This window comes from Neovison vison, chromosome 6 (assembly GCF_020171115.1).
Source record: "Neovison vison isolate M4711 chromosome 6, ASM_NN_V1, whole genome shotgun sequence".
Classification (NCBI taxonomy): domain Eukaryota; kingdom Metazoa; phylum Chordata; class Mammalia; order Carnivora; family Mustelidae; genus Neogale; species Neogale vison.
In genome coordinates, this window is record NC_058096.1 from 218,868,174 (window position 1) to 218,892,595 (window position 24,422).

The following is a 24,422-nucleotide window of genomic DNA, read 5'->3' on the forward strand; positions in this document are numbered from 1 at the left end:
TTATACTTAGTTCCCACCAGCCAGGCCCCTCCTCAGCAACGCTGGGGACCCCGGGGAGACCCGACCTAGGCCCTGCATCACCCCCACCCACGCCCCACCCCCCAGCGGGAGGATGGGAGGACCGGGTAAGCAGTGATGACACAGCCTGATCAGAGTTTTGACCGGGGATCATAACGCACTGTGAGCCCCAGAGAAGACACTCAAGCAGGCCTAGACTACGTTAGGGGACGGGCCTGAGCCTTGGACGTGACCCCACCCCCCACAGCCCCGCCGCCGGCACCGAGCCGGGCTCAAAAATGCGGTCGCATCACCGCCCCCTCAGCCTGCCAACGCCCCTTCTCAGACCCAACCCATTAGCCTCTCCCTTACTGGCCCCGCCCCATTGTTGGTCTAGGTCACGCCCCCCTCAGCCCCTCCCCTATTTCATTCAATCCGGCCTCAAGCCCCACCGCCCGGGAGGCCAACCTAACACCAATCTCGTGATCCCATTGGCCAAGCGGTGTTACTGTACCGCCTTCCTTCAGTGTTATTGGGTCCCTAGGTGTCAATCTTCTTTATAGAGTCCCAACAGTTGCCATGGCCGAGATTTGAGGGGCAGATAATAATGGACGGCTCAGGACGGCTAGTTATTGGGCAGAAAGCCCGGCTCTGGGCGGGGCTTAGAGCCAAACGCTTGGCTGCCTCAGTCTGGGGTTCTTCAGGGCCGCAGCCTTCCCTCAGAGACACACCCCTCGCTCCTTGTTATTGGTGCCGCCAAGTGTTGCTCAACAGCATTCCACATTTCGATAGGCAAAACCACCCGTCCTTCACTGCTTTCCTAATTTCAATTTGCTTCTCCCCTTAGAGGCGGCAACCTTCTGGCCGTAGCCAGGGCCCTCCTCACGGAATGGCTACGGATTGGCCCGGCGCCCCGTCACTCCTGAATAGTGGGCGGAGCCAGGGTGTCTGGGGGCGGTGAATTGGCTGACTGGACCTCGGGGGCGGGGCAGCCGCTCCTGTCAGCGGGTGAAATGGCAGCGGCAGAACCGGCGGCGGCCGCGGTCTCGGGGGGCGGCTGAGGGGGCCGGGCCGGGGCTGCGGGGCGAGCAGCACGGCGGAGATCCAGCGGCGCGGCCCGGGACAGTGAAGCTCGGCACGGCGATGGCGGCGTGCTCGGCGCAGGTAGGCAGGCGGCGCGGGCCCGGCCTCCCGGGCCCCTTCTCAGGCCGGCGGCTCCGCGCTGCGGCCCGCGGGGGCCAGACAAGACCGGGACTCGGGCTGCCTAGCCACGGAACCCGGGCTGGGAGCCCCCGGCACTCCCGGCACGGATCCTGGCCGTCAGTCTTAGGCCCAGGCCCCCGCCCACCCTCGTTCCGGATGCCTCCGGACCCCTGGGGCCCCTCCCCTGGCCCTTCCGGGCGCCCCCTCCCCCATCCCCCCCCCTCTCCAGGGTCGTCACCCCGCCCGCGGCCGTGACCCCCGCCCACCCTTTCCACAGACCCTCAGGACTCCTCCCAGACCGTTCAGGGCTCGCCCAGACCCCACCCCGCAGACCCGCCCCCCAAGGCGCCCCCCCTCGCAGGCCGAGGACTGCCCCCCCCCGTCGGGATCCCTCGGGACCGCTCTCATCTGCAGACCCCTTGCCACCCCATCCCTCCCCTCACTTCTCATCCCATCTCTGGGCCCAGACCTGCCCCCAGCCCCAAGGCTAAGAGCCTCAGAACCCTACCCCTCCCTTCCAGCCCCGCAGGACCCTTCCCCTGGCCTCTGTAAATCAGGATTCCTCCCCGCAGGCCTCCCCTCAGCCTGCTGGCCCACCTCTCACTCCCGGCAACCCCATGTCCAAGGGCACGGGTGGGGGGGTGGGGGGGTGGGAATCACTCCTCAGGCTCCTCCCAGTACGCTCCAGCAGCCCCCCACACACCCCTGAGTCTGACTCCTCCCAAAAACCCACCTCCTGCTCAGGACCTCCCAACAGATATTCGGAACCCTCCTCAGGTGCAGAGGCACCCATCTTCTGAGAGCCGCACGCTCACACCTGTGTGCCCCCCCCACACACACACACATACTCACGTCTGGAAGCCAACAGTTCTCAGAGAGAGAGATGGCTGTGAACCCTGGACAACTCAGACACACAGACATCCAGGAGCCCCCGATCTGCAGTGGGCACACGTGCACGCACACACACACACACACACACACAGCTACACTTGGATCCCCAATACACACACAGGAACTCAGACCTCCAACCCAGACCCAGACAGTTGGGCCCTCCCTCCCCCACACCCAAACACACGCTCTCTCACACACAGGACTCCTTGCACTTTCACACACCTCCGAGGATCCCACCTGCCCAGGTCCTCCTGTGGTGCCCAGAGCTCCCAGCTCAGGCCCGCTTGGAGACACAAGCTACCTGCCCGGCCACACCAGCCTTCCTGACCTCGTATCCCCATCGGGGCCCGGAAGGGTGGCAGGGTGACCCAGAATCTCCCAGCACCCCTGTGGACACCTGCCCAGGGCCTCTTCCCCTTCATCCGTCTCTCCCTGCTTTGCCCTTCTTCAAAGGGAAGGGCACTCACTCTCCCTCCTACACTGAAGTCTCCCAAAGGGAAGCACAGGCTGCCCTCTGATTGATGCCACCCCCTGGTGGGGAGGGGGAGTTCAGGCTGCTCCCGAAGTCCGACCAAACTGGTAGGACCAGCATCCTGACCCTGTCTCGCCCGCTGGCCTCAAGTGGCAGAGCCTGCATCATTGCCGGGGGCAGCCCCGGGTAGCCCGCGTGAGTTCCTTCACCCACGACCAGTGTGTCATTCCTAAATGAAACGGCTTCCTTCTCTCCTGGCATTTGGGACCCGGTGGGGCTGGGTTGGGGCTTGCCAGAAGCAGACAGCTCTTTGTTAAGGAATATTTTCAGAGGGGAAGAATGTGCTGAAGAGGCTCGGGTAGGACACGAGCGAGGAGTCAGCTTGGTTTTTCCCTTGGCCGGGCTTTGACGGAGCCGGAGGACCCATGTCCACCCATCTTTCCTGGTTGTGTTGGTCCTCCCTGCCCGTCCTGCTGCCCCTCGGGTGCAACCTGTGGGTTCCCCTGGGCTTTTGTGGTCGGCCGCGGGTGGTTTGGAAGCAGCTGCAGGTGGCTTGGCCCTGGCACAGGCATGAGGATAGGAGATCACGGAACTGGCGAGATGGTGTGGCCAGGACTGCAGGGAGTGAGGAGGAGCCTGGGTCCCAGCTGTGCAGAATCCAGACCAGTCCAGCCCCCAGCACTGCCTGTCTGGGATCCTTCGAGCCACACAAGCAAGCCTGGAAAGCCCCAGAAACACAAGCCCAGGCTTCTTTGTGGATATTCTGCAGTGGGCTCTGGATGGCCCCGGGAAGAAGCTCCTGTTGGCTCAGGGCCTCAACTTCTCCATCTGGAAAATGGGGGGATAAATCCTTAGAACCTTGCTTTGTACTGCAGGGGAGCCCATGAGGTTAGGATGTGGTCCTGAATGTCCCTTGGGTACCGTGGGGGAGGGGTCCGTGGGGTCCAGCAGGGCAGTCACCCGTCTATGGGTGCTGGCAGAATCCTTGGCCGTCCTGGTCCCCTGGTTGTCATTCGTTGACACCTCACTGGATAATGGCCTTCTCTCTGCGGCCAAGCTGCATCTCAGGAAGCCGGCCCAGTTGGGGGCTGAGAGATGGGCTGTTGTAGGGTTTGTGGCCACACAGAAGCCTCCCATGGGGACGGAAGGTTGGAGGGGGCCTACTTGCTGGCAATGCCCTTGCCTCACGCACACCTCTGACGCACAGACCCGGGTAGGGAGAGGCTCCTTCTGCCCAGTTGGCTGAAGGGAGGAGTGTTGAAGACTCCTGAAGGTCACGAGGCGCACAGGAAACAGTCTCCACAGCCTCCCCAGGGTGGGCCCTTGTGCCGATGCAGTGAGGCCCAGAAGGCTCTTCAGAATAGACAATGAACTCCTTAGGAAAACCCAAGAAAGCACTTGGGGAGAGCCTATGCAGAGGATCAGTGCACTTTTACCCGAGGCTGGGGGTACAGGCCTCTGTCTTTGTCTGCGTGCTTTGAAGGGGGCAGGGGGGGCAAGGCAGAGAGTAATCTCAGTTTCCTCTGGCAGAATACTGATGCTGGTTTGTCCAGGGGAAGCCCCACCTGGTGCGGGAACGGAGTCAGGTGCTGGGGTCTGAAGGCAGGTCACACATGGTCTCTGTCCTGCTTCTAAAGACCCTCTTGGGTCTGATCGGGCCCATCCCGTATGTCAGGCCCAGTGCCAAGCACCATTTACGTATTATCTCATTTAATCCTCCAAACCACTGGAGGAACCCAGATTCCAGCCTGCACCTTCACCATCATGGCCTGCTGCTTGCCCGGTGGGAGCACGGGACAGAATTATACCCAGCATGCCGCGGGAGCGCAGGAAAGGGTCCGGTGCGGCCCCGGGGCCATCAGGGAAGGCGGAACAGGGATGATGGATAGGCCCAGAGAGGAGCTCACGGGGCAGGCATGGCAGGCAGAGTATTTGGACAGAGGCTCACAAAGCAGGAGCAAGCCTGGTGCATCCAGGGAGTCGTGCCTTGTTTGGTGGGCCTCGTCCCATAGGCCCTGTGGCCCCGATGCGATCCATGGGGCACACACTGTGCGCCCCTCCCTGGGAAAAGGGACCCGTAGTTGCAGGAACTCAAGAGAGGCAGCAAGCCCTACCCTCCCAGGGGAGTGTGTAGCACACATGTTCCCGGAGTCAAACAGCGCAGGTGAAGGGAGGGAGAACAGGCTCACCGGAGCCAGGGGAGAGAGCTCTCTCGGAAGAACCCCTCAGCGCGACTCACCTTCAGGTCTTGCCTGGCTCAGTGCGCTGGGGTGGGTTGTGAAACGGTTTCATTGAGGTGCATCTCCCACACCACCAGCCCACAAGTCCCACAGGGGCAGGGAGCCTGTCTGTCTGTTCGAGGCTGAGGCTCAGGCGAGTGGAGGGCACACAACAGGTGCTTAGTAAATACTTGCTTCATTTTAGGATCTGACAGTCCTCCCTACCCACCCACCTACAAAAGACGGCCTGGATCTCTTCCACAGAAAGAGGCTGACCCATCCGCCTCGGAGAGCTCCCGAAGGCAGGGCATACCCACCTCACCCAACCCCCCGTCACCCGGCCCAGCGAGACTTATCCACTGACACAGGCAGCAGAAAAGATACCATTCTGGCTTTAAAGAGCCAGGAGCCTTTGCAGGATGCCCCTTCTCTTATTCACCTGTCCCTGGAAGGCTTATAAGGGCTTTCAGTTTTCTCCCTGGTCATTCTCAGGGATCTAGAGTATAGAGAAATAAAGGATTTGCCAGGAAGGAGCCTATTCCCAGCAGTAGAAAGGAAGATGGTGATGACACAGGGCAGTAAGCATTTTTTTTCTTTTAGGCCAGAAGGGATTCCATAGATCATAATGGTCCACCTCCCAGATTTTAGTCTGAAGGTAGTTGCTGCTACTATTATTTCCAATAAAGATAATTATAGTTTTACCACCCTTAACCTTTAAAGGGGGCCACCCCACTGCGGGAGGGCCTGCTGCGGAAGAGGTTTGTTTATTTGTTCCACAAATATTGGATGCCTGGTGGGGTGCTGGACTCTGGGGATCCAGTGGTGGCTAGACAGCCCCTGCCCACATGGAATGTTCCATCCAGCAGAGAACGAATACCACAGACCAGCCCCTGTCCTAAGAACGTGACAAGTTTAACTCAGGTATTCCTCCCAACAAAACCTGTGAGGCAGGTACTATCATTAGCCCTGTTTTCAGATGAAGAAACTGAGGTCAAGTGTATCGCAAAGGTATACAGTGGTGTAGGAGGGATTGAACCCAGGTTACTGGCTCTGGAGTTCTCACAGGAGGCCAAGGGATCTAGGAGTGGGTCTACACACACACACAAACACACACACACACAAACACACACACATGCACACACGCACACACGCACACACACAACCAGGCAAAGAAGGGACACAGATATGGAAATATCCAGAGCATAGAAGAGTAGGTAGGACTGGGGAAGAGAGGGGGGCAGACAGCCCTGAATTCCAGTTGCTGTCCTCGTTATCCAAGCTTACCCATCAGTTGCTCCCCCCTTCGCAAGGAAAAGGACCCAAATCCCGGGCCATTTTCCCAGGACTTGGAACAGCCAGGACCACGGTAGTTGGCCTACACTGTCAGTCCTGGCAGACTGGGCGGATGGGGTCACGTGGCATCTCCAAAGACATCTGGTTCAGAAATGAGTCTGTGTCCTCCGTAATCATTAGAAGTACAGGATCAGAAGCCAGGGGAAGGGGAGGTAGGGAGCCAAACCGAAAGGAAACTTGGGGTCTTTATTCCTGTCTCTGAAAATGCCAAGTTCTGCAAAATGGCGCATGCGCACACCCTCTCTCCCTCTCCCTGTTGCAAAGTAATGACTGTGCTTTACTGAGCGCCCGGTAAATTGGGCTTTCGCGCTTTATGTATATTGTTTCTAAAGTAAAAGAATGCAGAGAGAGCAGCAGCACAGAGGATCTATTTAGGGCAGAGACTCTGGAGTCAGAAATCCAAATACAAAGCCTTCCTCCCTGTGGCCTAGTCAAGGGGTCCTGTGAGTGTCCCACTCACCATGGGACCTCACGTGAGTTACAGCCGGCCTTTACTTTTCTGTCTACACTGACACAGCGTCTTTGTTTTAAATTATTTTTAAAATCGAGTTTATTTTTTAGAACAGTTTCAGATTTGCAGAAAAATTGAGAAGACAGTAGAGGGTTCCTGCAGACCTCGCACCCAGTTTCCCCAATTAGCAAGATCTCCAGGTGGTCTGGTGCGTTCGTTATAATTAACAGACCGACGGCTGATACATTAACTACAGTCCACACTTACTCAGCTTTCCTTAGTTTTGCCCTAATTTCCTTCTCCTCTTCCAGGATCGTATCTGGAATTCCGCATGACATTTTGTCACCAATATTTCTTAGGCTTTCATGGCTGGGACGGTTTCTTCAACTTTCCTGTTTCTGATGACCTTGACAGATTTAAGGAGGACTGGTCAGACATTTTCTAGAATGTCCCCTGATCTGGAGTTGTCACATGTTCTTCTCGTAGTTAAACTGGGATGATGTGTTCTGGGGAGAAAGGTGCAGAGGTGACACGCCTTTCTCAGCTCCTCATGGGCCCAGGCTTTCAATATGACTTATCGCTGTTGATGTTGACCTTGGTCACTTGGCTGAGCAGCGCAGAAATTTTTGTCTCCGTTCACTCAGCAAATGTTAATTGAGCACCTACTAAATTCCACATGGGTTAGGAGCTTGGAGTAGAAAATTAAGAAGATAGGTCCTTGCCCTCAGAATGCTCATGACCCAGCAGGGCAGACAGGCCCGTATAGAAGGAATTGCCATGGACTGTGCCTAGGGCTGAAGTGTAGAGGGCAAGTATTTTCAGAGTGAGAGAGAGAGAGAAGTGAGCCGTCATGCTGGAGGTGGGGTTTGACGGGAATGATGTCACTGAAAAAAATTCAAACCAGGTGTTGGAGGATGCTTTTCCGGCAAGAGGGCACAGCATGTGTGAAGATACAGACAGGAAGAAGCAGAGGGTCCTGGAGGGCTGAGCACATAGGGCTGGGATGAAGGAGGAGGCAAGGGTGGCAGAACTGGGTGCACCAGGTGAAAACATCTGGGCTCCATCTCCAAGTAGGGAGTGGCTGAAGGGTTTGGGCAAGCAGCAGGAGAGTAGCGCCAGGCTTGGCCTGAGCAGGACCATGGACCCAGCTAGTTCCGTGTGCAGCAGGAGCAGGCTCTGGCTTTAGTCAGGGGAGTAATGAGTTGGACGAGCATCTCTACACCAGGGACCAGGAGGGTCTTCCTAAAATTCAAGCCCAGTCAGGCTCCTGCCTGAGCCTGCAGGGCCCTGTGGGAGTCTGGCCCCTGCAGAACTCTAGTCTTTCCTGAAGTGGCATGCCTCCCTCCTGCTTCGGCACCGCCCTTCCTTTGCCAGCCCAGCCCATCCCTTATCATCTTTTTCTCTCAGTTATTGTTCACATAACATAAAATTCACCCTTTTAAAGTGAACAGGTCAGTGGGTTTCAGTATATCCACAACGTGGTACAACTTCATCACAGTCTAGTTCCAGAACATTTCATCACTCCAAAAAAGAAATCCCGGGTGCAGGTCTCCCTATCCCACCCCCCCACCCCTGGCAACCTCTAGCCAACTTCCTGTCCCTATGGATCTACCTATTCTGGACATTTCTTACTCAAGGCAGTCATGTCACTTGTGATCGTCTGTGTCTGGCTTCATTCACAGAGCACAGGTCTTTGAGGCTCCTCGACACGGCAACATGTGTCAGAGCTTCCTTCCTTTTTTATTTTTGAATCATATTCCAGTGTATGGATGGACCGCACTGGGCTTATCCGCTCATCCGTTTCAGGGGACATTGGATTGTTTGCACTGTTCAGCACGAATGACACTGCCGTGAAGGGTCACGTGCAAGTCTCCACGGGGATGTATGTTTCCCATTCTTCTGGGCAGATACTAGGAGCAGAATTGCTGGGTCACATGAGAACTCCGTATTTAACTGCTTAGGGAGCTGCCAGATGGTGTGCCACTCTATCTGTTCTTTGAAGCATGTCTCTCAATCTGTAAGAGAAAGCTTGGATGATAGTTTCTTACTCTCGACACCCCGAGCGCTCAGGGCGGGGGGTGGGGGGCGGCAGCTCCGTCCGTCTTTGCTCAGTGTGGTGCCCGGCATCTGAAAGGCATTCAGCAAACATCGGTGCGCGGGCAGGTGGGTGCTGTTCCTCAGATGTTTCTCGAGTGCTGTGTTGTAGGCTCCGTGCAGGGCACCACAGAAGTGGGGACCCAGACAGGGGCAGTTCTTGCTCTGGCAGGGGATCCGATGGAGATGTTCGGGGGCTGGCCGGCAATCTTAGATGGTGCTCAGGAGAGAGGACGAATACATTCACACTCATACACATCTATATACGGAAAGGAGGCACATATGTGGTCACTGAAGACTCGAGGGCAGCTAGCAGCCTAGTCTCTCTGAGCTAGCGGGAAGAGGACTTCAAGAAGGAGGAAGTGTGAGTGGCTGTGTCCAAACAGCCCTGAGAAGGAAAGGGAAAGGGAGGTGGGAAACATCCAGCAGCTGGACCTTTCTGCCCCCCTGCCCCGGCCCCAGCTCACTGGTATCCCTCTGGGTTGACTCAGCCTTGTAAGCCATGGGCCACGCTACAGGGGTGTGGAGGGTGGTAATGCCAGCGGGCACAGGGGTAGGTGGCCCAGTGCCCGCTCTGCAGGGTCCAGCGCCCCCTTTAAGTGGCTGAGGTGGAACAGAGGCAAAGGGGATTGAAGTTGAGGATACCGAGAGGCCGGGACCTCAGACCTAGTGGGCCTGTGTGTGCATCTCAAAGGCCTGTGGCCCCCTAGCCCTCGAGGGTTGCTGCCTTGTCTCTGTGTCTCTGTACCCATCCAGTAAGGGCAGGAGGGCTGTGGAGTTGGTGTCTCATCTGCCTCTTTCTGCTCTGTATCCCTGGGCCTAGAACAGTGCCTGGGCTTCAGACGGCCCTCAGCGAGCATCAGGGAGGAACGGGCCACCCACAGAGCTAGGAGGGCAGAAAGCCAGGGTCCATCCCAATCTACTGAGTCCCGAGGGTGACAAGATCTGGTCAGTGCAGTAAGTGTGCGTGCGTGTATGTGTGTGTGTGTGTGCATGCGACAATGTGGGCGTGAGATGGTATAGATGTGTATGAGTGTGCATGTATCTGAGTGTGTGTCTGCATGTGTATCCATGTGCATGGGTGCGAGATTGTATGTGTCCGGGTGTGCACCCACGTGCAAGAAAGTGGCACAAGAGTGCATGAGTGTGAGCACGTGGGGTGTGAAATAGTGTGTGAATGTAGGTAAGTATGTGTGGGCGTGTGACTGTGAATTATATGAGTGTGTGAGTGTGCACAAGGTGTGTGTGTATGTGTGTGTGTGTGTGTACATGTGTGCATCAGGAGGATGGCTTCCAAAGCCAGGCTGTGTTTAGTCTGGCGATGAGTCAAGAGAAAGTTCCTGAGGGATCAGAAGATTCTGCCTCTCAGACTGCAAATTTCAGCCTTATGTATCAAATCAGTTTTATTTCCTGTATGAAGTTCACATGAATATGTGATAAGCAGCTGAACAAATTCCTCTCATGGCTGGCCCCTGGTTGTGTTTTTAAATCAGAAACCCAGAGCTGAACCATTCTCTGGGGCCCTTTGGGGGCAGCAGTGGGAGTCCCAATGCACTCCAAGGCTTGGATCTCCCGGGCTCGGCAAGGACATGGTGGGCCCAGACCACTACCCTGGCCACATGTGGTCTCTTTCCCTAGAGCCTCCCCTCCCCCAAGCCAGCTGTGCTTAGGAGGCTCCGGTCCTCGCCTTCACCCCGTCTTCCCCACCTCCCAAATCTGAAACCCACACTGCCTCCCCAGCCCTCCCTGCCCAGAGAGATCCTTCTAGGTCAGCACTTCTTGTCCACAGCCCAACTCTGCCCTGGCTGGTCACAGACTTTGACCCTGCAATGGGCCCCAGAGTGGCCCCCACTGTCCACCTCCCAGGAGAAGTTAACTAACTCCTGGCTAGACGGTGCACAGTGGCTTGGTCTTTGGGCCAGTCATCCCCGGCCAGCTAGGCGATGAGAAGGAAAAGTCTTCCAGGTCCAGCGGCATGGGCCACTTGGTTTGGACCACTCACCAAAGCCAGAGTCCTTGGCACCCAACAGAACGGGAGAGCCTTTGGGACCCAGAGGCAGGACCAGTGGCCCCAAGGAGCCACAGAGACCAGGGAAGGGAGGATTTCTGGGTACCCTACAAGGTGGGAAAAGGATGCCCACCTCCCCTGCCCCCATGACAGTGAAGCACAAGGGAAGGAAGCTGGAATGAAGTGCATGGCCAAGGTCAAGGCCAGCCAACCGGTGGGGGACCTCAGGTGTTGGTTGGGGTCAGAGGGCCCCTCTGTGGGCTGAGCTATCAGAGCAGGTCAGGTGGGGTCCAAGGGCAGGAGTGCATTCCTGGCTCAGACTATGCGGGGCAGTAGGTGGGTGTGAAGGAGCCATCCAAAGCGACAGCAAGGGGAGCAGCATTTTCTTCCTGCCTCCAGGGCCCCGGAGACCCCATCTTCTTACACCCTTGATGCTAGCCTGGGCTTACCAGAAGCATGACCGAGTAGAGGGGACACCACCCTGGCCCCTGCCTCTGCTCTTCTAGCCATTCCCAACCCCTAAACCCTCCCACCGGGGTGACGCCAGCTCCTGCCCACAGTCCTCACACCAGGCATAGCAGAACCCTGGAGTCCAGCTAGACCTTGGCCTTGGCCCTGGCCCTGGTATGAGTAAAAATGGCCAGCAAGGAGGGAGAGAGCAGTCATTAAATATCACTGTTCTCCCATGTTACTCTGAAGTCAGTCCCACATGATCCTCTGTCTTTGGAGACTCAGAGAAGCCAAGTGGCCGGCCCAAGGCCGCACAGCTGGTTGAGGGGGAGCCACGGTTCAGACCCAGGTTCGTTGGAGTCCAGAGCTTGGCTTTCGGCCTGGTGCTGAACTGCCTGTCCTGAAGCTGGCAGGAAGCAAGAGGCCAGTGTTCTAGAACCCCCCAGGAGGGTGAGGCCAGACCATCCCCAAGAAGAACAAGACAAATGGGCCTGGCACCCACCCGGCACACAGCAGACCGCCGTCAGGGTACTGATGAGAGCCTGTGGCTCTCTCTCTGCAGCCACTGGGGCAGCTTCCTAGCACTTTGATGCGCCCATCCCTGGCTGCCCAGCCCAAGGGGAGTCGGCTCTTCCGGCTGTTGGCAGCAACGGACAATTAACAGTAGAGAATAATTGCTTCTGGCTGTGCCAACAGCCCACTTCAGTTGATGAGATAGGGAAGGTCAGATGCTGATGCCGGGCTCCCGGGATCGGCCACGGCCAGAGACAGGGACCGAGGCTATCAGAAGGGCCACTGATGCAGTGGCTTCTGCACCCCCAAAGGCTGAGTGACAGGGACCCTTGGCCCGTAGCCCTGCTGAAGACTCAGAGGGGTCAAGCTGAAACTTGGCCTTCATGCCCAGGGACAGTAGGACAGCTTCTGTTTCCGTCCATGCAGCTAGACACAGGCAGGGCTTCTGGTAGGTAGCGTCTGGAGTGGAAGGAGCCAGCATGGCCATCCGCTGGGCTGGAGTGCATGGGGATGAGGGGCGCGTCGAGTGGACAGACCAGCGATGGGAAGCCCTGGGTGGGGAAACGCACCCAGGTGAGCAGCAGGATCAGCGGGCCCAGAGCCGGCCGGACAGGGTAGGCATCCCACCCAGTGCTGACCACGTGTGTCTCTGGTCCCCAGACAGAGCTGTGACCTGGCCCTGCTCACAGCCGATGAGCCTGTCCACCATGGCGAGCCCCACTCTGAGCCCCGACTCCTCATCCCAAGAGGCCCTGTCGGCCCCCACCTGCTCCCCCACTTCAGACTCTGAAAACCTCAGCCCCGATGAGCTGGAGCTGCTGGCCAAGCTGGAGGAGCAGAACCGGTGAGTGCGGGCCTGGGGCACACCGCGTGGCCTCGGGGGTGCAGCTGGGGCCCCAAACAGAAGTTAGAAGTTCCTGGCGGCCCCTCACGCTCAGAGCTGGGCCTGGCCCTGGGCAAAGGCTCGACAGGGGTCCTGTGTGTGGTTCTCTCACCCCTGGAGGAACAGTGTCCCCAATCAGATGAGACCAAGGTTGCAAGAGGCCGTGTGAACCCGGCCTTTGCTGACTGAGCCCTTGTTGGAGGGAAGGGCAAAGCCAGGCCTTCCCACCTTTCTCCTCTGCTCCTCCCCGTTTTAAAATGTGGGTGGTGGTGTTATTATTATTCAGATATGACGAGGACAACAGTCAAGAGTTTGTTACTCATGGTCCCTAAGGGGGTTTGGGAGTGGGGGATCGCCTTACTATGTGGGGCTAAACAGGAAAGTACCAGGATCAGCGGGGGGTGGGGGGCAGAAGGGGTGAGGGAAAATGTGCTGTGGCTTTTGCAAGAAGGAACAGCAAGGCTGTGTGAGCAGGTAGAACACTGGCTGGTTTAAATAATCTTACCGGTCTCTGGGGTGGGGGCTAGCCCTAGTTGTCTGGCCACCGGCCTGGGGGGATCAGAGCAGGAGAGGCCGGCGGTTTGTGGCTTCTAGACTGGCTGGTCTGCATAGGAAAGGTGCACTGACTGGCAGGCAAGTCCTTAACTATCTCTAGGAATCTGCTAGGCCTGCGTGGGCGGTCCCTCCACCGGCTGGGAGGCCCCAGATGTCGGAGCTGCGGGAACACTTGGTATGGCAGCCTGAGGCTGCCCCGCCAGTGGCTCGCCCTCTCTACCCTGGTCTGTAAAGCCCAGATCTTAACAACACCTGCCCTGCTGGGCTGATAAGACTAAGTCAGCTCATGCACATGCTTCTCAGCCCAGTGCTAGACACGGAATGGGACACCCGGAAGGCAGCCTCTCCAGGGGCCCCGGAATAGGGGTGCGGCTTAGAGAGTTTAGGGCACCGGCCAAGGTCACTGAGCAAGAACAATTTAGACCCAATGCCTGGCGGCCTCTGGGGCTCCCGGGAGGAGGGGCGGGGCGCCCCACGGCGTCACTAGAGGCCCGAGGCTGCGGCGGGAGGTGCCGGAAGCCTGGGCCCGCCTCCATCAGCCCTCCCTGCCCAGGCTCCTGGAAGCCGACTCCAAGTCCATGCGCTCCATGAATGGCTCGCGGCGGAACAGCGGCTCCTCGCTGGTGTCCAGCTCCTCGGCCTCCTCCAACCTGAGCCACCTGGAGGAGGACACTTGGATCCTGTGGGGCCGGATAGCCAACGAATGGGAGGAGTGGCGACGCAGGAAAGAGAAGCTGCTGAAGGTGGGCGGAGCCTGTGAGGCGGGGCGGGGCCAGCTGAGCCCCTGGTAGCCGCCCCGGGTCGGGGGTCTTCCCGGGTTCGAGGGCAGAGGGCATGGTGGAGATGAGCCTTGTCAGGATACGGGCGGGACGAGGCACGGGGTGGGAATGGCGAGACAAGCGGCTGTCACGCTGGCGTCTCAGGTACCCGGCTGTCTCCTGCCCTGCTGTGTCCCGTGCCCGGCTGGGGACAGCACATTAAGTGGTGTGGACTCTGCCGCACAGTGGCTCCCCAAGCTCTGGGCCGCGGGCGAGGGCTGGTCCGGGGGGCCGTGGGGAGGCTGCCCCAGGACAGGGTCCAGCCCAGCCTGCCGCCCCCGCCCCGCCCCGCTGGCAGGAGCTGATCCGCAAGGGCATCCCGCACCACTTCCGGGCCATAGTGTGGCAGCTCCTCTGCAGCGCCACAGACATGCCGGTCAAGAACCAGTACTCGGAGCTGCTCAAGATGTCCTCACCGTGCGAGAAGCTGATCCGCAGGGACATTGCCCGCACCTACCCAGAGCACGAGTTCTTCAAGGGCCAGGACAGCCTGGGCCAGGAGGTCCTCTTCAACGTCATGAAGGTGAGGCCTGGAACCCTCGGGCCTCACCCCCCACCTCCCCCACTCCCACCCCGTTGGTGTTGGCCTGCCGGGGTGGGCCCTGACTCGCGTGTTCCCTTGCAGGCGTACTCCCTGGTGGACAGGGAGGTGGGCTACTGCCAGGGCAGCGCCTTCATCGTGGGCCTGCTCCTCATGCAGGTAGGTGGCTGGGGCCAGGCTTGTGGCAGGAGCAGTGTTCCCTTCACCCAGGGTCCTTCTAGAGTCAGAGCTCCCCTCTCCAAGCGTCTGTGACTTCTGCCAGGCTCCAGGCCAAGCCACCAGCGGGTGGGCGCAGAGAGGCTGGCCACCGGCACCGTCCAGGAGCTGAACCTCAGGCAGGGGACTTAGGTCAGCCTGTGTGGCCTTGGGTGGGCTGAGGGTTTCCTCCAGAGACCCCAGCAGACTCAGGAGGCGAGAATGGAGACAGCTGGGGGTGGGGGGGGACCAGAGGGTGTCTCAGTTTGGGCTCTGGAGGTGGGCAGACCTGGGCTTCAAGTCCCAGCGCCACAGTTTCCTACCAGGCGGCCTGTGGCAGGTGACCCTGGCCTCAGGAGGGTTCCCATCAGTCAAACCCCGGTGGCCATACTGACCAGAGGCCCGTTAGGAGGCTCTGGGCCGCCCCCGCAGTCCCTGTTCTGTAAATCTAAAGGGAACAGAAGCAGGCGCAGCCCTGCACCCCAGGGCCGTAAGAAGAGTGGCGAGCGCGCCTCGCAACCCCGCCTGTCCCCCCAGATGCCGGAGGAAGAAGCCTTCTGTGTGTTCGTGCGGCTGATGCAGGAGTACCGCCTGCGGGAGCTCTTCAAGCCCAGCATGGCGGAGCTGGGGCTCTGCATCTACCAGTTCGAGTACATGCTCCAGGTGGGCGCGGGCCGGGGCTGGTCTGCACCCTCCCACCCCTGTCGGCCCGCACCCACAGGTGCTGAACTAGGGCAGCCCCACTTCCGTCTCTTCGACTGACAACCCCAGGGCCACGAAGTCGCCTGCATGTTCCAGTTCAGAAAGGGGTCCTGTGCCAGCGAGGCTGTGGGGTACAGGCTCGAAGGGGGCTTCCGGGGACTGGGCGAGGGCCAGCCATGGGTCGTGGGGGCTCCTGAAAGCGCTGGGCTCCTGGAGCCGCTAGGGCAAGAGAGGTCGGGCTGGCTCTGGTCGGATGCACCCCCGGCCCCCTCCCTGTCTGCTCCCCAGTGTGGCGGAAGGAGGGAAAGTGTTGTCTGCCTGCCTTTGCTGATACTGGAGCGCAGCCTTCTCTGTTTATAAATAGCAGCCCCCGCAGGCCCCGCCCCTGGCTGGCAGACAGAGACTGGGCGGGCGCGCGTGCGTGTGTGCGTGCATGTACGCACACGCGTGCACGCGCACAGGGCCCACTTTAGAAGCTGGTTGCCCGTGGGGCTGTGTAGTTCTGCATAGCACTGGGTAGCAAGGTACTGTCACTGGAGGGGACCTGGTAGTATTGGCAAGCCGGTGGTCTGGGCCACAGAGAAGAAGCCACCTGCCCCGGGTTGGGTAGGCAAGGCCATCCACAGTGGAGTAGGGGGACAGGCCCAGAGAACCCCAGGCTGTGGGATGAAGCCCTAGGGCGGGGGGAGACAGCCCCAGAGTCTGATCTCTCTTGGCGAAGGACATCCAGGGGCTCCTGACACCTTGTCCAGCCTTAGTTTCCCCAATTTCTGTCCCTTTTCAGCAGTCTGAAGTTCAGGCCCATCAGACCCGCATCCCCTGGGCGCTGCTGGGCACCAAGTGTGATGGGGGGGGGGCTGTGGGTGGGCACAGCGATGGCGGGTCACACAATACAGGGTGAGCTGCACTGGGCTCACACCGCACCCCACCCTCGCTGTCTGGGTGAGCTGGGGGAGTGACATGACCACATAACCATCCTCCTCCCCCACTAAGTAACTGTGCCAGCACAGGCTCCTGGTGTGTACTCAGCCCCCTCCCCACCGGCTGCTGCCGCTACTGCCACCCCTGCCTGTTCCCCACCGCCTGCCACTCAGAGCTCTCGGGTGCTTCAGCCTCACCCACAGTGCCAAGGGCGCACAGAGGAAGGGAGCCACAGGCTGCCCGGGGCGGGCCAGGAAGTCTCCCTGGAGGCCGGGGCACTGAGCCCCCGCACTAGCGGGGGGAGGGGGCCCACTGTGCCCTCAGCCTCCTCACGGTGCCTGGCCTCCTCCTCCCACCCCCTCGCCCCAGGAGCAGCTCCCGGATCTGAACACCCACTTCCGCTCCCAGAGCTTCCACACGTCCATGTACGCCTCGTCCTGGTTTCTCACACTCTTCCTGACTACCTTCCCGCTCCCCGTTGCCACCCGTGTCTTTGACATCTTCATGTACGAGGTGAGGACCCCAAACACTGCTTCCTCTCCCAGATACCTGCCATGGGAAACAAATCCCAGCCAGGCCCAGGCTAAGGAAGGGCCAGGGCTTGGGAGAGGTGGGGGGATCAGAGCTCCTCCCAGCCCCCCAACTGCCCGCCCTGGGAGAGCAGGACGACAAACTCGCTGCCATCATCCCCTTTGCAGGGCCTGGAGATTGTGTTCCGGGTGGGCCTCGCCCTGCTGCAGGTGAACCAGACAGAGCTGATGCAGCTGGACATGGAGGGCATGTCCCAGGTGGGCCAGGAGGGCCGGGTAGGGTGGGATTCCCTTACACCAGGGGCACCTGGGCAGGTGAAGTCCTCCTGAGAGATGGGGAAGGGCCTGGCCTCAAGGGCGGAAGGTGTTCCTGAACATCTGCCCTGTCCCGTGCTTCCCGGAGACCTTCCTGGAGGACAAGGCGGGCTCTGAGGAGCAACCTGGCTACTCGGGGGTCAAGAGGAAATGGTGGAAGGCCCAGGCTTGGGCCAAGCCCCGGGAGGTCCCACCACCCCCTTCCTGCTCCCAGCTCTGGGTCCTCCAGAGTCTAATGGGGCAAATAGTGATAGTAGCCAGACTGCAAGGCCTTGGGTGTGGTTTCAGCCCCAGCAACTGGGCCAGGTGAGAGCAACGGGCAGGAGTGAGGGGCCTGGGGCAGCTTCACGCCCGCCCTGCCTGCTGGAGGGGAGGCCAGCCTGCTTTGCCGCCATATCCCCATCAGGCAGGCCCCTTCCCCTCCCAGCATCTTCCAGCTGGTGCTTCAGGGAAGAATGCACAAAGGCCACGGCTGTGTCCGTGAACACGGGCATCCATTGTGTGCAGCTGCCAGAGGGGGCCAGCTGGGCTTGGTGGCGGAGCCGGCCTGACCCTGAACCGCAGCAAGCTGTGTCCTCCACCAGGGCCAGTGCTTAACCCTTCGCCGGGGCTCCCTGGGCCCAGGCAGGCAGGCCAGCCACCAAGGGGTCTTCCCTCCAGCTTGCTCCCATGGCCCTGATTCCTCCTCTCCCTGCCCTGGGACAGCAATAGGACCCCCTTCCTCTGCAAAAGGCCCACCGCCACCCGGCCTCCAGCCGGCTGCAGGAGCTGCTGAAACCCTGCTTTCCGGGGCAGAAGGCAGTCCCAACTGCAGGCACTTGCTTCCCCCCAACACCGCGCGCACTCACTTGCCTCACACGCGCTGACAGAGCACCCACTGCAGGCTGGGCCCTGAGCTGGGCCATGATGTCCCTGGCAGACCGGCTCCTCCTGCAGGGAAACAGGGTACAGCAGGGCTCTGCCCCCCGCCCCCCCCCACGAGTGAGGGCCTGTGTGTCAAGGATGGCCTGTGCCCACCCCCCACAGTACTTCCAGAGGGTGATCCCCCACCAGTTCGACAGCTGCCCGGACAAGCTGGTCCTCAAGGCTTACCAGGTCAAGTACAACCCCAAGAAGATGAAGAGGTCAGTACCGGGAGGCCAGGGTGCTGGCAGAACGGGGTCCCCGAGAGTGGGATGGTGACCACAGCGGCCCTCCTGTCCGCAGGCTGGAGAAGGAGTACGCGGCCATGAAGAGCAAGGAGATGGAGGAGCAGATCGAGATCAAAGTGAGTCCTCAGGGAGGTGGGGCACAGCGACAGGATGCCCTTGGGACACGGCCTTGCCCAGGCCACAAGCCAGAATCTGAGGCGTCCTCCCTCCGCCCACCTGTCCCTTCATCCAGCAGCAGGGCCCACCCTGCTGCCGGAGACCCGTCCCAGGGCTGGTGACGCAGAGAAGGTGGATAGGTCCCTGCCCTCATGAGATCCCCCAGTTACAATGGGGAGATGGTTGGGGAACCCATAGGTACAGAGTATGGACTCCAGAAAGTACTCTGGGTAAAAACATGCAGGAGAGAGGTGGAGCTGACCCCAGGGACAATTGCTCCAGGCCCACAGAGTCAGTGCAAAAGGCCAGGTTGCAGCAGGCCTGATGGAATTGAGGAATGTCAGGAAGGCTGCCTTGGTGGGTGGAGCCCTGGGGTCAGGGGCAGGCAGGAGCCAGGTGCCACAGGGCTCCCCACCCACTGTGACGCCTCCGACCCTCCAGACTCTCCTCCCTCTCCTTTCTGCTTTCACCCTTCCACACGTAATTTTACTTATTCGTGCAACAAGCATTTATTAAGCACCTTCGGTGTACCAGAGTCATAGGAGACTGAGGCCCTGCCCCCCTGGTCCAGTGAGAGGAACAGACACAAATACATAACCCCTGGCTTTGTCCTCTTCAGGGACAGAGCCCCACAGCAGCTGGGACTAGAGCCCCACAGACCAGGATTCAAATCCCAACTCTACCATGGACCAGCCATGTGACCCAGGAAGATTCACCTCTTTGAGTCTCAGTGTCCCCTTCTGCAAAATGGGGATAAGATTTGCTCTGCTGTTCAAATTATTATTTATTTCTATTTTTCTTACCATCACCACTATCAATATCTCCACCTCCTTTAGAGAGGGAGGAGCACCTGGGGGGCTCAGTCAGTTACACATCTGCCTTCAGCTCAGGTCATGATCCCAGGGGCCTGGGATCGAGTCCCATATCGGGCTTCCTGCTCAGTGGGAAGCGTGCTTCTCCCTCTGCTTGCCACTCCCCCTGCTCTTGCTCTCTCTCTCCCTCATAAGTAAATAAAATCTTAAAAAAAAAGAAAAAGTTTCTAGAAAGGGAGAGGCAGAATCCGATTAGAATCCAGGTCACCTGCCACCCATACCTGAAGGGAAAGAGACCATCTGTGTCCTGGCCCCGTTTGTACATTTTCCAGAAGTAGTTTTGTGTCCCAAGTTTGCAGGTGTTCCCCTTTCTCAGAAATGGTGGCTTGACTGATGCACCAGTCCAAACGTGTGTGCCCGTCCTGCTCATGCAGTCATGGGCCTGCCCCCGTCTGGTGACAGTGAGGACCCAGCAGTAGGTAGGGACACAGCAGATACTCAGACTACATGCCCCACCTGGAAACTTCTCCTGAGAGGAGCCTGAGAGCCCACGGGCTTAAAGGATCCAGGCAGATGCCTTGTCCCATGGCCCTGCTCTTTGCTCTTTCCCTTATAGCCTATTTCAAAATGTACCTGGAATTTGCTTTAATCAGGTGTGGCAAAGTGACAGACTTGGAGACAACACAGAGACTGCCTTTGAAAGAAGAGTTTATTATTCACAGTTCCCAAAGGGAGGGGGCACACCCCACCATGTTTGGCAACATGGGGAAGCATCAGAGTGGGTCCGGAGGCAGAGGGTGAGGGGGCAAAGCATGGGCCAGAGCCTTTATTGTGGTCTCCACAGAAAAGAATGGGCAAGGCTGGGTAGTCGAGTTTGAGTTAAGGGTTGGTTCCTTTGAACAGTTTCAGGGAGCTGCAGTCTACAGGAGGTCCCTCGTTGTCTTGGGGGCAATTTAAGGCAGAGAGAACATTGGGCAGGATGGCATGAGTGAGATGTAGTAGGTGGGTGTAGGCACTGGTTTGGCTGGTTTGCATCTGAAACGCACACTACTACTGGTTTGCTGTGTCTAGGAATTAGCCAGTCCTGGGCAGGGCAGTCTCTCCAAGACCGGCCATGGGGCTAGATGTCAGAGCATCAAAAATACAGAAGAAAAAAAAAAAAAAGCCTGATGTATACTTAGACCCCGTAGTTCTTGCTCACTCCTTGTCTCCTTTTCTCTTTGGAGTAAGCGGGAGAGGGGAGTTGTTACTTGGCCACATCGAACTTGTCGAGGATCTCTGTGCTTACAGAGCGGTGGGTCAAGCCCAGAGATGGGGCAAGAGCCCTCCAAGAGATCCGGACTCCTGATTCCAGATGTGGGGCAGAGACTTGTGCCTGAAACACCTCTAACCCAGGCAAGCTGGGGGGCTCAGACAAGACACTGCCCCCCTCTGACTCAGTTTCCCCATGCATGACATCGGTGAACGACTGTGAATCACGTCTGTGATTCTCTGACTGCAGATGCTTCCCGGGAGTGTTCTGGGTGTTTCCATCACCTTCTTCTTCCCGGAAGAATCCGGAAAATGTTCTGTGTGGCCCACGGAGAGGCAGCTCCCTCATTAATAATGGATGAATGCGGGGTCTTGGGGCTTCAGGAAGTTGGAGGGTCAGGTTGGTCTTCGTTCAGAACACACTTAAGATCCAACCATCCACACCCGCGCCTTAATGGGAACATAAGTAGAGACTAAGATGTGAGGCATATATAAACCTCACTTTGCTTCCCAAAGGCCATGGGGAACTTGAAACCACAAATATCTAACCCAAACCCATCAGTCCAGGGGAGAAGGTGAAAAGCAAAGCAAGAGGCCTGTAGAACCCCCGCTGGAGGGAAGTAACGGCTTCTGAGTCCCCTAACTTTTGGTGGGTCACAGAAACATAGCCGTCCAGCTCAAGGAGGCCCGTGGATTCAACAAGACCCCCTCCCCGGGATCCTGACTCTGAGGACAGTTCATTCTGGCGCTGGAAGCAAAGCAGTGAGGGGTGGGAACAGATAGGCCCAGAGGAAGGCCTGCCCTTGTAGGAAGCATCACATTGGCCTTGGACAGGCCCCAGCATGGGCTGCCAGGAGACTTCCCAGGAAGGCAAGGGTGCTGATGGCTGACCCCTGACACACAAGTGCATATCCATGAAAGCGATCACTTTAAATGAACCAAAGTTTGTTTAAAAAAAAAAAAATCGAACGGGCCATGCTGAACGGGACTTGGCCCTGTTTTCTAGGATGCCTTCCCCAGAGCGTTTGATGATGGCTCTGTCTTGCCTGGAGGCAGCCTGGCCCTTAAGGAGACAGATTTCTGTCTTTATGGGAGTGGGAGTGGGTTCTGACACACTCTCCCCCTCCCCCTACATAGAGGCTTCGGACGGAGAACCGGCTCCTGAAACAACGGATCGAGACCCTGGAAAAGGTGAGGAGTGCGGCCCCCAGCCTGGGGCACCAACTCCTGCAGGCCCCAAGCAGGACCCAGCAGCCAGAGGGCCAGCCAGCCCCCTGCCCGGACCCCACCCTGAACCAGTGGCCCCCCACCGAGAGCCCCACTGAGATCTGGGCTGCCGCAGAACCAGAGGCATAGGGCAGCTTTGCTTGGGATTGGGTTGAAATTACAACCCAGTTAACTATAGCTGCCTGTGTAGGGGGGAAGGAGGCAGACTGCTGCTTTGACCGGGGTGCCCCGAATTAGGCCACAGGCTCCCAACCCTGTAATTTGGAGGCCTCACCCTGGAAAGAAAGGAGGTAGAGGAGGGGCGGCCTTCCACTGGCGCTGTGGGGTGGGGGTGGGGGATGCTACAGCCTTGACCCTGGCCCCCATCCTGTTTTTAAAGATGGGAGTAAAGGCGGGAGGGGCGCCCCACTTGCCTCTCCTCTCCAGCTCCCACTCGGCGCCCCCACCCAAGTATCGCCAAAGCCTCGATACTTATTCCATGTTAAAATATTCCACTCCCTGCCCTCACTGCCACCACCCCATCCCGCAGCCTCCCGGAACGGCAGCCCCACCTGCCCAGACACACACGTCCCTCGCCAGGACGGAGCCAGCTCTGGCTTTGCTCTTCCTCCGGGTCCTCTCCTGCTGGTTCTTTGGTTCTCTGGTCTCACTCCTCTCTCCCCTGCTTCTAGAGATAGTCCACTGCGTGTTAGTGACACGTGGTTCTTGTCTGTCTCTCCCCCTCTCCTGTCCCTGCGCCTTCCGCTCTGCCTCCTCCCCCTGTCGCTCGGAACCCCCTCCGCCGGGTAGGAGAGCGCTGCTCTGGCTGATAGGTTAATCCAGGTACTGTAGCTCTTTGTCCACCCCCCACCCATGTCCCTCCTGGTCCCCGCACACCACAGCCAGGACCCGCCTCTTCCCTGGCCGCTGCCAGCCCGGGGCGGGGGCGGGCAGAAGGGGGCAGGCTTGGCACCATGCATGGGGGTGGCTGGAGACTGCTTCTCGGGGGAGACAGAGATTTCCCGAGGGGGAACGAGGGGTGTGCGTGTGGAAGCATGGTGTGGAAGCATGGTGTGGGGGGTAAGTGTGAGTCTGTGACTGTCTGTACACGCACGGGGACAGAAAGCCTCCTCCCTCCAGGGGACACGGGTGGGGACCCCGAGGCTCTGTCAGCCACAGGCCTGGATGTGTGCACTGCACTGAGCTGCACGCGCACACACACACACACACACACACACACACACACCCCACTCTGGCCCTTCACCGCTCCTACCTGCGAGGCCTGCCATCTTCTCTCACCTGCTTCTGCTGCTGCCTCATCTTGAATGGCTTTATCTGGAAGCTTCTGCCTGCCACCTGGTGGCTCCGAGCCTGGAATGGGGGGACCCGGATTGGGTGGGTTGAGGGAATGAGGTAGGGGGAGGTCTTAGCCCCAGGTAGATGGAGGCCCCAGGATTCAGGACTGGAGAAGGTTCCAGAAGAGCTGTGCTCCACCTCCCAACCCTGCCCTGAGGGGTTGGTCCTGAGTCCCTCGGCCCTCCACTGCCTCCAGACCCCCACCTTTGCCAGGGGAGCCCGGCCTCTGCTGTGCCTCAGTCCTAAATAAGGACGGTTTCTCCTCACCTGGGATGGAGGCTGAAAGCCGGGAGCCAGCAGGGGAAAGAGCTGGCCTTGGCCCCAGCCTGGGGCTCCCGTTCTCCAGTTCAGCCCCACAGGGCCTGGGCCTGGGGTGGGTGTGTGCCCTAAGGTTCCTCCCCGTGTCCTGTTCCTGCCGGTGCCCCCCCCAACCCCACAGGCCCAGACCCGGTGGGGCGCCCCATCCCAGGCTCTGAGTGCAGGAGGCCTTGCCCTTGTCCCACCCACGTCTGCCCTCTCGGGGCCTCCCAAGAGGCGGGCCAGAGGGAGGGCCTGGAGTGTGAGCAGAGGGTCACGGTGTCCCGTCCTCCCTGTGCTCAGGGGCAGGTGACACGGGCGCAGGAGGCGGAGGAGAACTACGTCATCAAGCGGGAGCTGGCGGTGGTGCGGCAGCAGTGCAGCTCGGCGGCCGAGGACCTGCAGAAGGCCCAGAGCACCATCCGGCAGCTCCAGGAGCAGCAGGTACCGGGCAGGTGGGGGGGGCTGCACCCCACACCACCGCTCCTGCTTTCTGGATCAGCCCCCTATACCCGGGGAGGGGCAGGGGAGGGGAGGAGAAACCCAGAGGGAGTGCAGATTTTGTCCCCCTCCAAGGAAGCGGCCCCACCCCCAGGTTGGGGAATCCTGGGGTTTCTATCTCCCCCTAGACCGTGAGGCGTCCTGGGACCCCAGCTCTACCTGCAGGGTCCCCTCCCTCAGCTGACGTGGTTGTGACTCCTTAGGGGAGCCCTGGAGTGTCCCCAGGGCTGTCAGACTTCCCCAGGGGCCGGCCATGCAGAGTGGGAGCTAGCATGAGAGACGGTGGGGGGCGCTCCCCACTCCAGAGCCCAGCACTTTGCCCCCAGAAGAGGGTCTGGTCTGTGCCCACCACTCTGAGCTGGCCGAGTGGGGGTGTGGGGGCGGCCTGGGTTGTGCTTTGGAGTCAGGACCTCTGCATCCTGGGAGGCGGGCCCTCGGGCCAGAGCACTGTGAAGAACCCACTTCTCCAGGATGTGGATTCGGGATTTTCCTTCAGCTGCACCCAGGCCACCTTCCTTATTTGATGACCCGCCAGTGGCATGGCCCACGGGGAAACCAAGGCCAAGCTCATCCTGACCCTG

The 24,422-nt window shown here is 59.3% G+C and overlaps 1 protein-coding gene across 5 annotated transcripts in view; it reads left to right on the forward strand.

Annotated features, from left to right (window-relative positions):
• Nucleotides 1-1,073: 1,073 nt before the first annotated feature.
• EVI5L (ecotropic viral integration site 5 like) overlaps nucleotides 1,074-24,422 on the forward strand; it is a 28,323-nt gene continuing 4,974 nt past the window's right edge. The window contains exons 1-13 of one of the 5 annotated variants that reach the window (XM_044254351.1): nucleotides 1,074-1,161; nucleotides 12,312-12,495; nucleotides 13,643-13,832; nucleotides 14,206-14,430; nucleotides 14,533-14,607; nucleotides 15,181-15,306; nucleotides 16,636-16,779; nucleotides 16,965-17,054; nucleotides 18,138-18,235; nucleotides 18,318-18,378; nucleotides 21,619-21,672; nucleotides 22,498-22,530; nucleotides 23,644-23,784. In XM_044254351.1, the coding sequence (XP_044110286.1) occupies nucleotides 12,344-12,495; nucleotides 13,643-13,832; nucleotides 14,206-14,430; nucleotides 14,533-14,607; nucleotides 15,181-15,306; nucleotides 16,636-16,779; nucleotides 16,965-17,054; nucleotides 18,138-18,235; nucleotides 18,318-18,378; nucleotides 21,619-21,672; nucleotides 22,498-22,530; nucleotides 23,644-23,784 (1,389 nt within the window). In that variant the 5' untranslated portion in view covers nucleotides 1,074-1,161; nucleotides 12,312-12,343. Of the gene's footprint in view, nucleotides 1,162-12,080; nucleotides 12,100-12,311; nucleotides 12,496-13,628; nucleotides 13,833-14,205; nucleotides 14,431-14,532; nucleotides 14,608-15,180; nucleotides 15,307-16,635; nucleotides 16,780-16,964; nucleotides 17,055-18,137; nucleotides 18,236-18,317; nucleotides 18,379-21,618; nucleotides 21,673-22,497; nucleotides 22,531-23,643; nucleotides 23,785-24,422 lie in introns of those variants that run through there. The other 4 variants (XM_044254352.1, XM_044254348.1, XM_044254350.1 and 1 more) reach the window with 4 other exon arrangements.